The 21696-nt window shown below is 40.4% G+C and overlaps 1 protein-coding gene across 16 annotated transcripts in view; it reads left to right on the top strand.

Annotated features, from left to right (window-relative positions):
* Window positions 1-21696, top strand: part of LIMCH1 (LIM and calponin homology domains 1) — a 344225-nt gene that overhangs the window by 196350 nt on the left and 126179 nt on the right. For 8 of the 16 annotated variants that reach the window (XM_050791190.1, XM_050791189.1, XM_050791193.1 and 5 more), the window contains exon 4: window positions 11582-11602. The exons of the other annotated variants lie outside the window; for them this stretch is intronic. In XM_050791190.1, coding sequence (XP_050647147.1) covers window positions 11582-11602 — 21 coding nt within the window. The remainder of the gene's footprint in view (window positions 1-11581; window positions 11603-21696) is intronic. 16 annotated transcript variants of the gene reach the window in all.

Below are 21696 nucleotides of genomic sequence, written 5' to 3'. Positions count from 1 at the left end.
TTAATGCTGTCCTTTTCTCAGGAGCTTGGATAAAATAGCTTTTTAAAATATTTGCTGAAATCTGTTTGCCTTTCTGCTAGGCTCTGCATTTTATGTCCTTATTACTATTTGATTATAATGATTATGATAATTTTAAAGCTTTATGTAATCAGAGGTAAGGCAGACTTTAAGAATTATGAGCTGAAAGTTCAGGTTCATGGCTCATAGAAGTAATATATAAAGTTATCTCCTTAGGAATTTTAATTCTTTGAGGTGAACTGTTTAAAAAATAAAAGTGCAAAGTGCTTATGTGTTTAATTCCTATTGTAATTCCCAAAATCTGAATGGAGATTTATAAAATCATGTAATTATGGGGTTAATGTGACCCTAGGTGCCACTGGTATAATCAGCCTTCCAGGTGCTACAGGAATCTCTTCTCTCCCTTCTGGAGTGATGGCCAGCTAGTCTCTGTGAGATCTCTTGCAGTGATGGGCAGCTGTCTGACTTCCAGTTTAGTTCTGTTATCACGTGAGTGTCTACCGTGCCAGCCACTGTGCATTCAGGGTTACAACCATGAATGGCATGGTCTCCACCTTTGAGGAACTATGTAGTGGAGGAGGCAGACAATTTCAGTTTAGCATGGTAGGTGATAAGATGGATATATTCACAAAGTGCTGTGGGAATATAGGGGAGGACCTTAATTGAGTCCACTTGGGAATTTGGAGAAATCTTTCTAAAGAAAGTAACACAGGAGGTGAGTCTTGAAGGATAATTGAGTTCACCAGGCAGAAAGAAAAAGGTGGTATGTATGTGCCTGGCAGATAGAACAACGTGATGGAGGGCATAGAAACATGGAGCAAAGTGTGCAAGGCACCACTAGACCAGTGGATGAGGTGGGGTGTGGTGGGGGATGAGGAGGGCAGGGAGATATGGACTAAGTCTTGAGAGTCCGTGTGTACCTGGTAAAGGACTTGGGATCCATTTTCATGGTGATTAAAAGAAAGTGGTAACTCTGAATGATAGGAATGAAAGAACGGAGGAAGGGAGGCTTATTTCAAAAGGATGTTGGTGTCAGAGGTGATGACCTCTGATGAAAGATTCTTGAGCCAGTTTCAGTCATCTTCCCTCTTGGATCCAGGGACTGGAGGCCAGCTTTGGCATCTTCCATTCATTTTTAGTTTACCTACTATGTATTGCATACCTACTATGTACCAGATCCTGTGCTGTTATCTCAATATGTAGGGACATAAAAACAAAACAGATAATATCCTTGACCTAAATGAATTCTCAAGCTCAGCAATATTAGGCCAGGGCAAGTCAGGTTCAGCACCTGGGCCTGGAGAAGCTGTTGTGCGGTGGCCAGCTTTGTTGGTTTCCAAGCTCAAATTCACTAAAGCCTGTTCTTTTCATGGTTGGCTTCAGTCCTTATAAAACTACAATTTTCGGAATCCAAAGTTTTCTTCTTGAGAGCCATTTGAATCAGTTTTTCCATTCCCTTCTTCTAAGGAAAAGGAACTATTTTGCTTCCACTCATATTTAATAGATCTTCCACTGTTTCTCTTTTTGTCATTTATCTATTATTGCAATTGAACTAGGCAACAATCACAAAACCTCAGGGCTGTAAAACAAGTGTTCATTGCTCATGCACCTGAGATGGCTGGATTAGTGGCTCTGCTGAGGTTGGCCAAGGTGATGGGTGATGAGGGACTGCTCCACATACCTATCTTACTCTAGTTGGCAATGCCAGGCTTGTGCTTATGCTTCCCAGTTCCTTCTGCTGTCACCCATGAGACCTTGTTTCTGGACTACTCATCATTATATCAGTATTTCTTCCTAAAAGGTGCACTCAGACCTGTACAACCTTCCTCAGGCGTGGTCTAACCAGTAAAAACTGCAGGGGAACCATTATTTCCTATCCTCTGGACACACTGCTTCTATTAGTTGTTAATTTAGGCTGAGATGGGATTAGCTTACTTAGCAGATGAATTGCACAGTTGGCCCTCATCTCACATTAAGCTTGAGAAAAATAAAACTTCTCAGATTTTTGCCATATATACTGCTGCCAAGTCTCATCCATCCTGTGAAAAAAAATCTTTGTCTTTCATGCCTAGTCCTTGAACCGTGTCATTTGGGTTTTGTAAAGGGTCTTTGAAATATGTCTTGAATTAACTACGTTCATGCATTCCATAAATATTTATCATGTCCCTATTAGGTGCCAGGCACTGTGCAGGGAACAAGACATGAACATAGTCCTTGCTCTTGTAGAATTTGTGCTCTACTTGCAGAAGGGTAGGATAGATGTCGAAGATTCAATAGTCAGGATTAAAAGGCATTATCTACTTTGTGACATGTTTGTTGCCATGGAGTCTTCTCCATTCTTTTTGAGAACTCCTGTAGTTGATTAAAATTCCAGTCATTGCCATTTGATTGATATTTGGGGTTTTGGTGAGATGTTGACACATCTGCTCGAACAAGGCATGAATAGTTAGCGGATGTGAAACTGTTCACAAATTGCAAAAAGCAGGTTTCTGTTGAACATTATGAACTTGATTGACATCACACTCAGGGTGGTGTTGGTTTAGCAAGCGTGTCCTACTATTTTCATGGAAAGTTCAAACATCTTTCCCCTGTGCCACTTGAAGGGCATAAGTGTGAAGGATTTTAGGCAAAAGAGCATGTGGTGAATACTGAAGCCTATCAAAGCTTTCTGTCACTCACAACTACACGGTGTGCCTATGTTAGAGCTAGTTGACCGCCTTCCATTGGTTCTAAGGACACCTGGTTAGCAGTGTACTCGGTGTTGCCCGACTCTAAAGCTGGGGTATAAGTACTGGGAGGAAGCATCACCCCTTTTTGACTAATCCAGCATTCAAAATGCAAAACAAATCTAGGTGAAGTTTTTTCATTCATTGAACAAATATCAGAAAATCACCAGGTACTGGAAATTGATCAGCAGGCAAAATGCTCTTGAGGAGCTTACATTCTAATGATAAAACAGATAATAACAGTAAAACTAGCAAGAATTTTTTTTCTTATATATTTAGGCGGCAAGTTCTATAAACAAGGGTGTAAAGTGCTGAGATGAAAGACTGTAGAGTGTTATTTTATTTTATTTTATTTTTGAGACAGGGTCTCATTCTGTTGCCCAGGCTGCAGTGCAGTGGTGTGATCACAGCTCACTGCAACCTCGACCTCCCAGGTTCAGTGAATCCTCCCACATCAGTTTTCTGAGTAGCTGGGACCACAGGCATATGCTACAGTATCTGGTTATTTTTTATTTTTATTTTATTTTTTGTACTTTTTGTAGAGACAGGGTTTCACTGTGTTGCCCAGGTTGGTCTTGAACTCCTGGGCTCAAGGGGTCTGCCTGTCTTGGTTTCCGAAGGTGTTGGGATTACAGGCGTGAGCCACCACACCTGGCCAGTAATTTTAAATAGAGTGGTTGGCAGAGCCCTCATTGAAAGGTAACATGTAGAGCAAACATCTGGAAAATGATCTGAAAAAAGAAGTTAGCCAAATCCCAGCACTTTGGGAGGCTGAGGCGGGTGGATCACCTGAGGTCAAGAGTTCAAGACCAGCCTGACCAACATGGTGAAACCCCATCTCTACTAAAAATACAAAAATTAGCTGGGTATGGTGGCGCATGTCTATAATCCTAGCCACTTGGGAGGCTGAGGCAGGAGAATTGCTTGAACCCGGGAGGCAGAGGTTGCAGTGAGCTGAGATCATCCCATTGCACTCCAGCCTGGGCAAGAAGGGCAGAACTCCAAAACACACACACACAAAAGAAAATATCATAACATACAGAGATGACTACCAGTGTCAAGGTCCCTGGTTCTACTTTTTTGATCACTAACTCTGCTATTAAATTAGCTACAATTTTTTGAGTGCCCTGATGTGCCCAGGCACTGGGCAGTTTACATCTATTGCTTGCACCTTGCCTAGGAAGTATATTACACCTCCCCATCTACAGTGGAGGAAACTGAGACTTAGATGAATTAAGTCAAGCCTCATATCTTAAGCAGCAGCTGAGATGGGATTTGAATCCATCTGACTTTGAACTTGTGGAAGCCTGAGTATTTCCTCCTGTCTTGTGGCTTCTCTCTGTAGAGACATAATCTTGGTAAAAACAAACTGGGAATTACCCTTTGAACCAAGCAATTTGGGGAGTGTTTTTGAAACTAAGAGATTAGGTTTCTAAGAGATAAAATCATATAACTGCTGTTCTTTAAAATTCACCACAGGATCTACTTTTTCTAAGAAATCTCCCCTGAATAAGGGAAAGTATTTGGCATACAGCATCCAACTAGGTTAATAGAGCTCTTTATATAGCCTATCTGCTATTAAAGCAGCCATTCTACACAGAATTCTGTTTATTTTAACTGTCATTAATGGCTATTCCAGGAATCTATCTCTATTTCTTTGGGATACAAAAACAGTTCTGTATGCACTGATTATTGATTGCTTGACAATCTTGACACATGATGAACACAGACCTTCCTTGTGTTCTAATGTTGCAAATTGTATCATCATGTGGGCTGTTATAAAGTGGTTCTCATTTTTCCATAGCATCAATACCAGGATGGAGGAGTTGCCTCCATTTATAAGGTCATCATGACCAACAATGGCATAAACGCAAAGATAAGTGTAAAATTACCTTTGAAGCTTCGTAAAAAGGGTTATACAAGGGAGCCTCATGTGCTAGTGTGCATAAAACACACTAAAAATATACCTAACTCCACTCTCTCATATATTTAGAGTTTACAAGAATCGAGAGAAGAGATGATTTTTAAAAAGGTATCCAGGGAAGTTTAAACTGAGGCTTTTTCTTTCAATAAATAGGTCTAAAGCAAAGATGTTAAAATGTGTGTGTTTTAAAAATCTTTATAGCTTTCTCTCTCTCTCTCTCTCTCTCTCTCTGTGTGTATGTGTGTGTGTGTGTGTGTGTGTGTGTGTGTGTAATTAGAATGGTGAGGAGAATTCTTACTAAAGGTGGCCTGGCGAGCAGACCCAGCACAATTTTTATCAGTGAGGTGTTAAAACACCACTAGAAATGTAAGGTGCTGAGGGAAACTTGATTTACCAGAAACTTCTCCTGACACTGCATGGAAGGAACCCCTACCTAGGCCACATAGGGTGAAGGTAGTCTGGCAGGTTGGAAGTGCCAAGGGCGGTCCTAAAGTACCCTCTAGTGAAGGTGGCTCCAATCAGTGTGGGCTTTTGTGGGAGCTTTAATTGTGAGGTTAGGGTCTGAATAAGAATCCTGGAGAGCTGACCTTGACACCAACACACACTTTTTTTTTTTTTTTTTCATATCCTCATGCTCAACTCAATCTCCTCTGAAACTTGATGTCCAATAGCTAGGTTTTAAGGGTTGCAGATTATCTACCTTATCACAGTGGCCACACGTGTCAGCCTGGTGATGATGGTGTTTCACGTTCCTCAAGGACTCCTCATGGTGCCTGGATGTCAGTTTGTATAAAGCTTTAAATGAAGCTGCTCCATACACATCAGACAAAGTAGCAGCCACCCATAAACAGTGTGTGCTTTTAGGTCACTTTGACGCTTTGGTGACAACTCTTGGATCATTTCACTCTTCTCTAAAGGTCATAAAAACTGATACCAACATTGAAAAAAAAAAAAACTTCAAAGTTTGTCTCTTAGAGTTGTAAAGGCAGGAATGAGATGCCTGCCTTAGATCTTATGGGAATTTCACCAAATAGAGGGGCGGTGTATAGGAGGGTATCATTTAAGCCACTGGCTAAATGAATGGTTTAAGACAAATTAGGCAGTAATGTCTGATTATGCTTCTTTCCAGTTCAAAATCTTTATTGGTTCTGTTCCCCAGCAGGTTACAATCCATATTTCTTTCCACAGTCTGCCCAGCCTCATTTCCAGTCCCTCATTTCTATTTCCTCCACCTCCCAATACCATGACTGTCCTGGCCCTTCCCTCATCAGAGAAGAGGCAAACCTGAAGTTAGCCCTGGAGACCCAGCTCACATCACCTCACTGAAGCCCCGTTAGGCACTTCTGAGTGGGTTCCCACTCCCATGGTCCAGTTTTCTACGATGATGTCAGCCATATTGTATTTATGAAAGATGCATTTGTGTATTTCCACCTTGGGACAGTACATTTTTTGAAATGTAGAGACCATTTTCTATCAACTCCTTCAGCATGTAGCATGATTCTAGCTCATGAATGATTGGGTCGATGCTATGAAGAGGAGGGTCCCTGTATATAATCTCAAGGCAAGCAGAGCTTCTTTCTTTGTTAAAACTGTTGGATTTTGAATCTCAACAGACTTGTCTTCACCATCTGATATTATGATAAATGTTTGACTTACTAATGCAGAAATTTAGCTTTGTGAAACACCTACAGATTTTTTTTTTTTTTTTTTTTTTTGGTATTGTCCAAAAGGGCATTGTCTTCGTGGCTGAAAAAAAATCTTTTATCTGGTTTGGCAGATTAGTTTGGCAGGATAGAGCTGGGCTGGGGATTATGACAATATGTGTGGAAGGCAATTTTTGTTGTCTTTTAAATACAATCCTCTAAGAAGTGTAGATTTTAAAATACAATATCCTTGCTGTTTTTGCCCCCTAAAACGTAATAAAAATAAATCAAAAGTCCAGCTTCAAGTTATTTTACAGGAGCACCTTCAATTTCTTCTTCTGTCTTAGATGGTCCATGTAACCTGTGTCCTGTTCTCTTTCCCAAAGTTGTACAGGAAGAAGGGTGCCTCCTCCCTGTCTTGATCCTACTTCCTTCCAGAATCTTCTGAACCAAGCCCCACTATTATAGTCCATCCCTCTCACATTTTCCACCCCTCATCTTACCATCAGCTTCTACCCTTCGGTCTACAAAGCTACTAAGCCCTCTTTTACTCTTAAATCCCCCTTTCCCGAACCTGGCTGCATGCTCCGACTCCCGTTTTCTTCATCCTCTTCTTCATGTGCAACTCATTGCAAAAATAGTCTCCATTTACATCATAATCCCTCATCATCTCACATCTTAAGCTTATACCAGTCTGATTTCCACTTCTTCATGGGATTAAACCTACTCTCAGAGTCACTAACCCCCATCAGCTACCTCCTATGTGATTGATACTATTAGTCAGTCACTACCTGAAATTAGCTTGCTTCTTGACTGTTGCCACACCACAGCTTCTAGCTCTCCTACATTGCCTTTATATGCACCCTACCCTTACCCAACACAGCTATTCTTCCGGTTCTGTCTTTGATTTTTGTGCACCTCTCTCTATCTTTCTTCTCTTGACAACTCTGCTTGCTCTCTTCTTTTAAACCACTGTCTATATGCTAAGGAACCCCAAGTCCATATGCCAAAAACTCCCAAGTCTCTATTGATAGTCCCGATCTCTTTCCAGGGCTTATTTCCAAGTACTACCTAGACTTCTTTTCCTGTGTTCCTGACAATTTCTCCACTTTATTCTGTTCAAACTGTCCAAAGTGTAATGAATCGCACAACCCAATCCTCCATCTGCATTTCTCATTTCCCTTAACACCTTATGTCCTTTATTGGCAGCACAATTCTTATAGCCAGCATCCTGGAGGCGTTCCCAGCACTCACCCTTCCATCTCGTTGTTGCAAAGTTCTGCAGATTCTAAGTCCTCACTCTCTCACACACACATCTACCCTTTCCTTTCTGTTCCTCCTGGCCTTTGTCGAAGCTCCTGTGTCAAAGCACAGTGAGGGATTCTGTTACTCTTCTGCCCTTTCACTGCAGCAGTGAAAGACTTCAAATTCCTGCACAAGGCTTTTAGGGCCACACAAGTCTGACTGTCATTTATCTTATATAAGCATAAGGGCACAGTGGAAAGCAGCACTCTGTTAATGGTGAAAGTCCAGGCTTCTGAAGTACATAGACATGAATGAAAACCTCGGTCCTCCCCTCCCTCAAATGTGCTTCTGTGTAAGCTTCATCCTTGTGTACTTGCCTCTCTATTGTCTTTTTTGTGCTTGGGTTAAAAACTATTCTGAGGCCGGGCAAGATGGCTCACGCTTATAATCCCAGCACTTTGGGAGGCTGAGGCAGGAGGATTACTTGAGCCCAGGAATTCGAGACCAGCCTGGGCAACATAGTGAGACCCTGTCTCTATAAAAAATAAAAATAAATTGGTCAGGCATGGTGGCATGTTCCTGTAGTCCCAGCACTTTGTGAGACCAAGGTAGGTGGATCGCTTGAGCTTAGGAGTTCAAGAATAGCCTGGACAACATCATGAAACCCTGGATGTACAGAAATACAAACATCAGCCGGATGTGGTGTGCACCCCCGTAGTCCCATACTCTGGAGGCTGAGGCAGGAGGATCGCTTGAGTCCAGGAGGTCAAGGCTGCAGTGAGCCATGATTACAGCACTGCACTCCAGCCCAGGCAATGGAGTCAGACCCTGTCTCAAAAAAACAAACAAACCAAACAAACCAAAAAAACAACTATTCTGATTCTTTCCCACCTCAGGATGTTTCTGACCCATGAGAAGCCCAAGTGCTGACTTGGATCTGTCGAAGCTGCCAGGCTCTGTCTGACCCTGTGTTGTTTAATTCAACCTAAATGTGAAGGGAAAAGAAACAATACTGTGCTCACACAGATTTAAATGTTTTCAACATTATTCTCCCTTCCTTTCTCTCCAGTTTAGAAATGCTGCACATAAATTTAGTCTTGCTTCCTTGGCTGTATTTTTCCCCCTCCAGAACTGCATGGATTTTTCTGTAGGTGTTAGAAAATCTAGATTCCAATTAACTTTGCTGCTGATTACTTTGTAAATCTTGGTGAGTCAGGGCTTGTTCGTAAATGATGATGAACATTTTAGAGTTCTTTGAGCATGGCGATGCGTGAGCAGAATACAGATGAACTAATTAGAATGTATAGTCGCTGCTCTTGTGTGATTGGTTTTGAGAAGGCTGTAAATAAACATGGGGCTTTCAAGTCTTGTTTATGGTTTTCAAGGGGGAGGTTTGTGTGCCTTATCTCATATGAAAAAACAGTTTACAAAATTTCTTTAAATCTCTCTTGATCTTAAGTTCATATTCTTGGGCACAAAAATGTAGACAAGTACCATGGGAAAGAAAAAGAAGTGGATATTCTACAAAAATTCCACTGATGTTGAAGAACTAAATTCCTACTGGGAATTTGATCAAAAAGAGACTAGGGGAACAGCAGAATGGGAAAAGTAACCAACAATTCTATTCTTTATGCCTCCTAATTACACCGTGAAGAAATAGACGGATGTCACAAGAGCATGCACTTCAGTAAACATTTGCTTGAAAATGGTATTTAAGAATCCTCCGAAATCTCCCCAAAGGCCTCTAAAAAGCCTTCTGTCTGGAGAGAATTCTGATTATAAAACATTTTCTGCACGTCTCACCCTCTTTCATAGGCAGTATCATTATTGCTTGTGGGTTTGGGGCTTTGTTTTGCTTCTGTTTCTGTCGTGAGCCTCTGAGCAGTGTTCAGAAGTAGGCAGGGTGCCCTTTTTCAGGTGTTCCTGGTGCCAGGGCCAGACATGGGCATGAAAGAGTCACCGTCCTGTCCTACTTCTTTTGAAAAAGAGGCTCGGCAACCTCCCTCCACTTTGCACATTCAGTTTCCAGTTACAACTTTCTGTCATCCCTTTTGCTTCCTTTTAAAAATTTTGTCTCACCATTAGTAGAGTGATTAGTAGAGTGATTATGAGAAGTTTTCCCTACTTTCCCCTTTCTAGTGTGGTGAGGACAAGTCAGGCTTTCTGAGTGGTATTTTAACTTTCCCTTGTCTCCTGTAATATTTAAAGAAGTCTGAGAGAATTTCAGTTAGCTGAGTTCCTATCCAGAAATAAAAGGAAAAGGAAAAGTGTCAATAAGTATTGGTAGTAGGATAACAATTTTGGTGCAACGCTGAGACAAAAAGGAAATTGTTTTTGATCTGTCATGAGAATTAGCATGGGTCCAGTCATTCTGTCCTAGAATAAATTAATTTAGACTTTAAAAATTGTGCTGATTAGATAGCAAAATCTGTAGCAAAATTCAAAATTGTTACCCCTAGTATCTGGATGGCTGCATAGTCCACTGTGGCAATGATTATTGGTATGGAAATGTCTAAAATAGGAAAGTTCAGGCTGGAATCTGCAAATAAGTGTTGATTCCTGTATCTCCCTTCTGTAGGGCTAAGGATTTGATAGAATTATTAAATAGATATTTGGATATTTGCACCAAGGAGAAAAATATTGCTCTTTCTGGGTCATGGGGGAGGGGTGATTTTTGCTTTCCCTTTTATCGGAACTGATAAACATTTGATAGAAAAGAACTTTGGAATGACACAATCAGTGAGAGTACACTGGGCAGAATGTTATGAAAGGATTTGATTCTCCAATTATAGCATTCTTAACTAGATTAAATCGAGCAGCATCAATTTTGAAGATGTGTCTGTTATCCTCTTCCAGTGGAACACTGCAAAGGATTGTCTTGTAAACTTCAAACACTGTGCTTAAGTTGGGAAGATTCATCTTCTGTTATTAGTAGTTGAAGGTTTATAGCATAGACTGTGGCCTTTATAGACTTTGGACCAAATCTCTGTGCCATCACCTACCAGCTCTGTGATAGTGTCCATGTCGCAGAAACCATACTCAGTATCCTAGATCTGTCAAAGTTGGTGGTAATCTATTCAAGAGATTATGGATAAAAGAGGATATATATGGGGGGCTGTAGTGTATGCACACACAGTAAATGTTCAGTAAGTGCTACCCATTATTGTCTTTATCCTGATATCCATACTCCAGATGTGTTATTCTTTTCCAGAGATGTATCTGGAGCATAGATAATCAGAATCCCATAAACAGCTTGTAAAATGAAGCAAGTATCTCTCAAAATTAAGTAACCAGCCCAGATATTTGCAAATGGATTTTAATATTTTTCCTACACAAAAGGGTAGAATTGAGTCATTTATAGTGATAGATGCTAAAAATTTGAGCAAATTTCTTTCCTCCATTGTCCTGAATTTGTAGTTTACTGAGAAATTCTGGGAAACCCAATATACCAGTGGCTTGAAAAGCAACTGTGCTTTGGAGAATAGCACCTGCCTCTCCCCATCCTGCAAAAATTGAATAAGTATTGCTTGTGAATGCTTTGCCTGACAGTGCCCTCTCATTTTTCTCTACAAATCACCCATCTTTTCCTCTTAGCTAGGCATTATCAGATTTTATCACTAAAGTCCTAATATATCTCTATTAGAGATGAAAACAGGAGACCATAACATTTTGCCTACTTCTTCATTCTTGGACCAACAATCAGAAAATTACCATCAGGGATCTCCTGTCAAATTTAAGTCAGGAGTGTTGGACTCCTTAGCAGTCCTCTTCTCTGTGTCCTAGAGCAGGAGGATCCGTGGAACTGTGTTCCCACTCTCTGTTTTACACCTGAGGAAATTATAGAACAGAAGGTTTAAGTGACTTACCCTAGGCTCATCAGCCAGCAGATAATACAACAATACCTAATATTTACTTAGTGCTCATTTTAGGCTCAAAGCTCTCTTTATGTACTTTGTATGTTATTTCAATTACTGCTCATAACAAGTGTAAGAAGTATAGATAATATGATTATTCTTGTTTTACAGATGAGAAAAGGAGCACAGGAGGTGAGTAACTTGCCCACAGTGGTAGACGTGGAATTAGAATTCAGGTAGCTAAATCCAGAGACTTCTCTCACTCATTTGCTCTGGGGGCAGAAGAGAATTCACACTGAGGCTATTTCAGGTTTCCCTGGTTCCGATGAAAGCATTATTGCTTAAGGTTATTATAACGAAAAATAAAAGACACACTTGCCTGCAATTTGGGAACATTTATTTAGCAAATACTTATTGAGTACATAGTATGGTTAAGGGTCTGTGCTTGGCTCTGTAGGGGAATACAAAAGTAGGCATGATTATTGCAGCATACGTTGAACCCAATATTTCTATACAGAAAAAAGTCGACATGATCCCCGTTTTGTCTTCAATGAAATTAATGTATCCTATTCCAGAAACTTCCCAGGGACTTCCATAGGGTTAGCATGACTGATGTCAGTTCTCACTATAAGCCATTGAGTCTAGGAAATCCAAATTACCTGAAGGGTAAATTGTCCCTACGATATGGTTTGACTCTGTATCCCCACCCAAATCTCACCCTGAATTGTAATATCCCCACGTGTGAAGGGCAGTATCAGGGGGAGATAATTGAATCATGAGGTGGTTTTCCCCATGTTGTTGTTGTGATGGTGAGTGAGTTGTCATGAGATCTGATGGTTTTATAAGGGGCTTCCGCCCTCACTCAGCACTCATTCTGTCTCCTGCTGCCCTGTGAGGAGTTGTCTTCTGCCATGATTGTTAAGTTTCCTGAGGCCTCCCCAGCCAGCCCTACAGAACTATGAGTCAATTAAACCTCTTTCCTTTGTATGTTACCCAGTTTTGGGCAGTTCTTTATAGCAACGTGAGAACAGACTGATACACCCTCTTAAAAACAAATAAGAGAATAAACTATGAATAAGCAGTGTCCTCAAATTAGACCTTGGCAGTTGTGAAAGTGACACGACACTGCTGTGTTGCCAGTGCCTAGAAGCTCGTGGGATCTTGGAGTGGTTTTGTTTTCTAGTTGTCACCATTCTGTTATAAGCAAGGATCAGTCATCTAAGCCAAGATTTCTTTGGTTTATGCATAGTGATTTGAGGGCTAACTGTCATGGGTTGGCATCTTGGGAAAGATAGTTAGAAGTTAACGCCCAGAAGGAATTTAGCTATTTCGGTATATATATGTATATATATATATATATATGTGTGTATATATATATACACACATATATATATGTGTGTGTGTGTGTGTGTGTGTGTGTGTGTGTGTGTGTGTGTGTGTGTGTGTATATATTTCAAACTGGTGTTTGGGGTCTGTTTTCATTGTTCCAGATAGAGTCTTATGATTTTTTAGAAGTTCGTTTGTCTCATGGTAAAAATAACCCTTAGCTTTTGTATCTTTCTCTAAGAAGAATTCCAAGATGTTTAACAATGGTCCAGCTACTTTTTACCACAAGTATGCTTGGACTGGTGAATGATTAGATCCCCAAATTCCAGGGGATCTGATGGTTGAGAGAAGGCAAAGTGGGCATTTTTGGCTGTCTCAGCCTTGGGACTGGAGTTGTGATGTGTGTGGTTGGAGCTTAGCAATCTGTTGCTGCTCTATCTGTGCCACCCTGAGTCTGAACCAGGGTAGGTATCCCATCTCAATTTGTGCCCCACACTCTGACAGTGTCTAAGATGACAATAATAATAACCACTACAAGTGACTAACATACAGACTGTGTACTAGGCATGACGCTAAGCTCTTGGGAATTTCTTATTTAACCTTGACAGTGTATACTATATTCTTATTCCTGTTTCACAGATATGGAAACTTGTCCAAGATCTCAAAATTAGTAAGACAGAGTCAGAGTTCAAACCAAAGTCTGTCTCATTCATCCCTGAACTCTTAACCACAGAAGTAGGCATCCCTATTGGTGAAGACACTAAGGTAGGAGTCAGGCCATATGGGTGGTCATGTCACATTGAACCCCTCGACATCATCTGTGAGGACTGGAATCAACTTATTCCAAACTCTTGTTAATGTTGATATTTTGAGCTCCCCCAAGAATCACAAATAGTCTAATGGCGTCTAGCATGATGAATCCTTTCCAGAAGGTCTTCAATTTGCTTTGCCCAGATCCGTCAGAGGAATCACTATCTATGGCAGCTATAGCCTTACAAAATACATTTCTTAGATAATAGGACTTGAAAGTTGAAATTACTCTTGGTCCATGGGCTGCAGAGCTTTGAGTGAGGCTGTGAATGTGGGGAAGAGATAATCTTGGGGGAGACATGACGAAATATCAGAATACTGAAGGGCAGTTGGGTAGAAGAGAGCCTCAGCATGATGTAGGCAGTTTCCTGGAAGTATACTTAGAACCAATGAGGAGAAGACACTGGGAGCAACATGTTGATACAATATAAGAATGAGTTTTCTGTGATAACTGTGTGAGGTGATAGATATGCTAATCATTCTACACAAAATCATTATACAAAAATTGTATGAATTTAAAATGTACAATATGATGTTTTGATATACAAACATCTCATTGTACACTTTATACAATTTTTATTTGTTAATTATACCCCATTAAAGCTGGGAATAAACTTAAAAAAAGAACAGTTCTCTGTCACATACCGAGTTATTCAAAGATGTGCTGAAATGCATCAGAAATTGGCCACTTCCTCGCACCGAAGCCTTTCAAGCTTAGACTGGGCAGCTTCATGATGAGAACTCAATCATTGTCAATCCTATAATTCTTTGATCCCAATCAGCAATGCTCTTACAAGTGCCCATCAGAATACTTGCAAAACCTACCCACTCAAACTCCTCTATTCTTAAAGCTGTTCTTCCTTTCACCAAGTTCAGGGAACTAGCAAGGGCTCTGCCCAATGGTGTGTCATAGAACAATACAAGCTGATGGGTCTGCACAAGGAGGCAGATATAGAGGATGCTGAGGTTAAGGGCGGGACCTGCCTGGATTTGAACCCTGTCTCGTCACTTGCTGTGCATGCATTTTGAAGTTACTCTACCTCTCTGTGCCTTGGTTTCCTCATATATTATTCTGTACATGGGATAATATTAAAATGAAGTGTTTTCAAGATTAATGAGATAATACATGTAAAGCCCTCAGAACAATGCCTGGCATGTTTGAGGTATTCAGTAAGTGTTTTCGTTGGCTTTATAAGCATGTCAACAAATTTTTTTTTTTTTTTTTTTTTTTTTTTTTTTTGAGATGGAGTGTCGCTCTGTTGCCCAGGCTGAAGTGTAGTGGCACGAACTCGCACACTGCAAGCTCCGCCTCCCGGGTTCACGCCATTCTCCTGCCTCAGCCTTCTGAGTAGCTGGGACTACAGGCGCCCGCCATCACGCCAGGCTATTTTTTTTGGTATTTTTTAGTAGAGACGGGGTTCCACTGTGTTAGCCAGGATGGTGTCAATCTCCTGACCTCATAATCCACCCGCCTCAGCCTTCCAAAATGCTGGGATTACAGGCGTGAGCCATCGCGCCCAGCCAACAAAACTTTTTTTTAACTTTTTACTTGCTCTCAGCCAAATAAGTAAAGTATTTATTAAAAAATAATCATGACAAGGTCAACAGTAGCAGCAATAGTAGTAATATGTGACTGAGGCAGAATTAAATTCCAGAGCCCGTACTTTTAATTACCTACTTAGTGTTAGGTACTGAGTTTAGGTACTATACTTCAATTGTTTCCTTTATTCCCCAGGAAAAACTGGTAGGTAAATGTTACTGCATTTTATAGATGAGGAACCTGGGGCTTAGAGAGATTATGTAGTTTGCCCAGTATTACCAATAAGTGCCCAGAAAGGCGTGATTAGAATCTGGGTCTTTTTATGTTTATCTTTGGAAGTATTGCTACACTTGTGTAGTAGTAACAAATAGCCCTTTTTTAGAAATCTTGTGTTTAAGTGGCATCAGAAAAGATGATAAGTTCATTTCACTTCCCAGGTAATATCCTTAAAATTGGCAGCTATAGGCTGGGCGTGGTGGCTCATGCCTGTAATCCCAGCATTTTGGGAGGCCAAGACAGGTGAATCATGAGGTCAGGAGTTTGAGACCAGCCTGGCCAACATAGTGAAACCCCGTCTCTACTAAAAATACAAAAATAGTCAGGCGTGGTGGAACCCACCTGTAATCCCAGCTATTTAGGAGACTGAGGCAGGAGAATCGCTTGAACCTGGGAGCCAAGATTGCAGCATTGCACTTCAGCCTAGGTGACAGAGCAAGACTCTGTCTCAAAAAAAAAAGAAAAGAAAAAAATTAGTAGCTATGACAGTTACTTAAACGGGGAATAAAATGGCATTTGAGGAATAAATGTCAATAGGATCCAGTATTTACAACCATAATTGATGGTGAAATTACAGACTCATCACTAAGAAAGCTTTCCTATCACTTTACAGTAAGTCATGTAATCTGAAAATAATTTTAAAACAAAAAGTTGTCAAGGTCCAGCTTCAGAGCATCCAACGTGACAGCTGATCTGATACACCAGAGTTACAACACAAGAACTGTTGCATTCTCTTGCAATGGGGTGTCATGGGTTTCATCCACACGCACGCAGAGTATATGTATTCAAAACAGTGGTGATATAATGTTCTACTTAGTTTTGGATCTAGATTTCTCCAAAAACCAATGCTAGAAAAATACTCTAAAATGGATGATTTCTTCTGGCTTTCCTTCAGAAAGACTGAATGAGAAAAATATGATGCTGCTAAAATAGGCCAAAATGTTGATGAAATGTCTGTGGATATTGGAGGATATACTCAAATGTAAATTGTCTCCTTTGTCATAAAATAAGGCGAGGCTACAGGTCTAGGTGTTGGCGGTTACTATGAGTAGTAAATAACCATTGAAAGGTTGCTTGAGTTTGAAATTGATTGCAGAGATAAACATTTAAAAGTTTTCTCTCAAATTCTAGACATGTTATTTACCTCTCTATTCAGGTTATGTGGCCCATCTTTGTGCACTGGCAGGCTTATTACATTTTTTCTTCCCTTTTTGTCTCTTTGTGTTTGTGTTTTTAGTTTTTCGTTCTCTTGACCTTCTACATATGGTGTAAGGAAAATATGCACAGAATGTAATCAAGAAATGTACCATATAATAAAAAAAAAACACAAAAAACAATTTTGTGCTTCTTAACATTGTACTGAATAGAAATTACCAACTGAGGGAAACTGAGAAGAATTGTCTATGTAAATGCCTACACCCAAACCAGCATAGATATTGTTTAATAATTGGTTTTGTTTCTCATGATTAATAATGCTGTGTCACCTGTTACCCCACTTGAGAGATGCAGAAGTTGGAGATCAAAATGCTCGCTTTCTTAAGAGCTCAGTTGAAGACTTTGGTCTGTGGCAAGGATGCCTGCTGCCCTTTTAGCCTGAACTAAGCCAGACTTACCCACTCAGCCCCCAGGAAGAGCCCAGCATGCAGTTCTCCTCTGTAGGGGCAGCTCCCATAAAACTTCTGGTATGGAGTGGAAGAGAAAGTGCACATTTTGCCTGAAGCTGGAGGAGGAGGCTTGGCTACGCATACTCAGTTCCTTCATCTCTCAGATACCCCTTCATCTCTCAGATACTTGCTCATCTGGCATTTGAGCAAGATGGCAGAAAAATGCCCAGGGGTTATGCTAAGGGAGCTTCCTCTACCTGGAAACTCGAAGTAAAAGAATAGGAAGGTCCGTCCTCAACAGTCAATTAGAAGATGAGGCCCAGCTGAAATCTAGGACCTTTTTTAAATCTGGCTGAACACATTAGCTACAGTATCTGTGGTTTCCAAATACTATAGTAAATATATTGTATGTACTCAGATTACTAGAGATGCATTGTTAAAGTAGTCAAGTCGAGGACCACGTTCAATACTGAAGTGGGTTTCAAAGATAATGAAATATAATAAGGACTCCAAAAATGCTACTAAAAGCAGATTCTCAATATTGGCTGTGCATCAAATTCACTTTAGTTCACTGAAAAATAACCTGTTGATTAAAGTTCTGTTCCTCATCATCATTGGGAAAGGATTTATGCTTTAAAGTTCCTATGCTATTTAATCTATTTAGCATTTCTCTGGCCATTGTGATTGAATTTCTCTTTCGTAAGGAAGTAGATAAGACTAAATGACAGCCATTTATAGCATCATTGCTGAGGACACAGCTGAGGGTCTGCCCAGCATGAACCACATGTTTGCAGAATGGTTGGTGGACAGCAGGTCCCAGTGTGGAATATTAGGTATGAGTGTCACCATGTGTCTCAGTAACACAGAATGGTATCCTTGGCAATGTACTCTGTGATCTCAACAAAACATTAGATATGCTGCATCAGCTTGAATGCTGAAAATAGCCTGCCTGGCATGCATAATTCTGTGGCCATTCTATGCTTTAACCAGTAGTCCTACAGGGAAGCTCTGACCTGAGGCATTCTGCTGATAGCACTAACAAAACTTTGCTTTCCAAGGGGTTTGAAAGAAACACTTTCAAAACGTGTGGCCTCACTTCCACTTAATTGCTATAGGGACTCTCCAGTTTCAACAGGAGCTCTTGAATCTGAAGTTTAAGCCTTAGTTTTGTTCTATCAGCCCTCTTTTCTTTCAGTGATATGTTTTGCATTAGCGTTGCAGTGGGGTAGACACTAGCCCGTGCTGATTTTGGTTTGCATGCTTATGCTAAGTCAGAGGTGTTAATTTTGGAGGAAGAATGAATCCTGGTTTGGACCTGTGCACTTGAGGAAAGGAGGAAGTTATAATTTCACACCATCTATAACAGTGGCCCTGCTCTGAACATTTTGTGGCAAAGAAATGTGTAGTAGGTAGTTCTGGACAGACAAGAGGAATTTAAAAATCAATAACATTTAGGCAAAGGTTAAAGACAGAAGGATGAATGGCACTGCCCAACGAGAATAGACTGATGAGAGTTATTGACCATGGGGTGTGACTTGGAGAAACTGTCATTTAAGGATTGGGGGAGAAAAAGGGACTCAGGAGGAGGACTGAGAAAAAGGAACAGAGAAATAGTGGAAAGTGGAGCATTCTAGCATCCATTTGAAGGAGAATGAAGAAAGAGGAGGTAATGAACTGTGTCAAACGCAAGTAGAGGTTTAGCACATTGCAAGAACTGAAAAGTGTCCCTTGGATTAGCAAGTAAGGAATGATTGTTGACCTTAAGAGGATTTGTACCAGATGGTTAGAGTTGAAGTCAGATTGTGAGGGCATCAAACAGGAGGAGAGAAATAAAGACTGTTATTATGATCAACTCTTGTGGGCAGGAGAGCTGAGAAGGAAGAGGAGAGAATATGTGGCTCAGGGAGCCACACAGCCCTTGGAGGACTGTTCATTAGGGTAGAAATGCTTTTTATCTTGTTTATAGGACAAGGAGAAAACTGGTGAGAAAAAGATGAAGACAGAGACAGAGAAGAGAGGGGAAAATAGGTGTGAAGTCTTGGAAGTTAGGAAGGGATGACTTTGACAAGGAAGGAGAGACTTCTTTTGTCCTCGGAACAGAGGAAAGGAGACGGAACACAGCGGTGCATAAAAAAGGAATGGAGTATTGACAGTGCCATTTCTGGAGGCCTTGACTTTCTCAGGGCAGCAGCAGGCAAGGATGTCTGAGAGTAAGTGGGGAGGTGGGGGGAGGCGCGGGTGTAGCAGAGAGAATATGAAGAGAGAAGCAGGAAGTTGGATTTGTTGTTGAGGGCAATGGGATAAAATTGTGGCTTCCACAAGGACTCAGCTGAATTTGGAAACGATGAATTTATAAGGGAGCCAATATGTTCCATTGGGTGATCAACAGGTTAGAAGTTTGGTATGAGGTCCAAGAACTAGTGCATTTTGAGGGTGAGCAAGAGCCTGATGGATAATGTGTTTGGCCATGGAATATGGTACTGGATTTTCTACAGTATCACTGCAGGTAATGACAAAATTCAAAGTGGGTCTCCAGAGTGGTGTGGTGCCTGGCCTCAAAGGAAGGGGAAGTAGATGGCTTTTATAGGGTTTGATGTCAAGGATGTCGAAAACCAGTGCCACCTCAAAAACCCTTATTCTTATTAGGTATTTACCAGAGCCTGAAATTCCTTGAGGGGTGCCTTATAGCAGCCTTTCATTTATAGTAAACTAGAAATAGATCTGAGACTGGGGATATTTTAATCTCCAATGATTTCTACCTAAGCACGAATGAAACATGAAAGGAGCAGTTCTAAGAAATAATTTTTGGTTGGTTTGTTGATAGGGGTAGGAGCAAATGGAGAGGGTGAGATGGGCACTGAGTATGAGAAAAAGAAACGTTAGCTGCTGAGCTGAATTCTGCTTTGTCGAACTTTTCTAAACACTGCTCCATCTGGAAATGTAACAAAATTAACAACATCTTCACAGATGCAAGATAATGATCTTGCAAGTGCCCCACTCAAATTATAAGTTGTATAGAGATACACACAGTTTGGGGGTTCAGAAACCACAGAGAAACAAAATTTGATGATTAGCAATACATTGGATTTGGGGGAATTACCATTGGAATTGGTTTTATATTACATTTTAGTGCCCAAGATTGCATATTTTACAATCCTAGTTTTTTTACTTAAGGAAAGAAAATATGAGACATCTTAATACCAAAAGGAAAATTAAGAGTGGAGTTTGAGTGATGTGGAATTTGACAGTGAAGTAAATAAAAAAAGGACCTGTGAGATAAGATTTTCTGGCAGAAAAAAGCAAGGCTCTTAGTAGCAAATTTTAAATAAGTAATGGTCAAGGAAAATAACATGAAACAGATTCTCTCATAAGCTCGGAGGAGAAAACACAGAAAGGAATAATGCAAGGTCAGGCTGAAATGAACTGGAATTAGAGTCTGTGAAATCGCACGACCAGAGTATTGTCACATGGTGTTTGTGTTTTGATTTCAGTATCTTGGCAGTTAGATAGGACCTAGTCAGTAATTCTTAGGTGAGTTAAGAACTTTCTAGACATAAGGCTTTGGGAATGAGGAAACTGAAGGGGGAGACAGCGTTCAGAGGAGGCAAGCGCTTCCCAAGGGCTACTGCTATTCAGTGACATCACGGAAGTGCCTGATTTAGAGGTTCTTAGATCCTCAGACCAAGATATGGTTATCTACAGGAATGGGACAATTTCTGTATTGGGGGTTATATAGATAAGGAAAATCTCCAAGTAATGTTAGCCAGTGTAGGACTTTCAGATCTTCTCCAAACCAATGTATGGCAATCAGCCTCTCCTACCAAAAAGATGACTTTGAAATTTACTGTCGTGTCGCCTCTTCCTGTGCACCAGTGGTGATGCCAATAAGCAGTGAATTTTCAGACAACAGAAGGCAAGAGAAAAATAGTCCATGTCTAATTAGCTTGGCTGTCACTGGAAAAGACCAATAGCTGAGAAAGTCAACAGCATCAACAGTCAATTTAAAAAATCTTTTAAAAAAAAACGTTGCCATCTTTTTCTGGATTTAACTATGGTATGTAATCACTATGTAAAAATAAAAATTAAAACATATATAAAGGGGCAAATAAAATAATGCATAGCAGTCCACTCAGAGACTGTTAGCATTTGGTTGATGTTCCTTTAGTAATTTCTCTGTATGTTGATATGTATGTAAATGACATGGTTGAGGTCACACTGTGCATCACTTTTCCAGCCTTCATTTTCCCTGGACCTTGATCATGAGGACTTCGCTATGTTATTAAGTACTCTTTGCAAATGCTATTTTGATGGCTGTATACCCTTTTCTCACATGAATGTGCAATACATTATTTAACTGCAATCCTATTGTTGAGCATTTGGATGATTGCTATTTTTAAGCTATTGTAAGTCAACTTGTGATGAACAATAGTGTACATAAACCTTCTTTTTTTCCCGACCGTTTTTTAGGACAAATTCCCAGGAGTAAAGTTGCTAGATCAAAGAAAACCCACATTTTTAAGGTTTTTGAGACGTGTTGTCAAGTGCTCCTCATAAAGGTTGTAATACACACTTTGCGTGTGTAAAGTATTATAAGGGACCCAAGGGAGATACTGGATTATGAAAGCTAATGGCTATTAGGTCATTAGCTTAAAGAACTATTTTTAAAGTTCTGAGTCCTGGACCTTTGCCATAAGCTCCCATCTATAATACAATTAGGAAGACAAATCTCT

This window comes from Macaca thibetana, chromosome 5 (genome assembly GCF_024542745.1).
Source record: "Macaca thibetana thibetana isolate TM-01 chromosome 5, ASM2454274v1, whole genome shotgun sequence".
Lineage (NCBI taxonomy): Eukaryota > Metazoa > Chordata > Mammalia > Primates > Cercopithecidae > Macaca > Macaca thibetana.
This window is presented reverse-complemented; position numbering and strand designations above follow the sequence as displayed.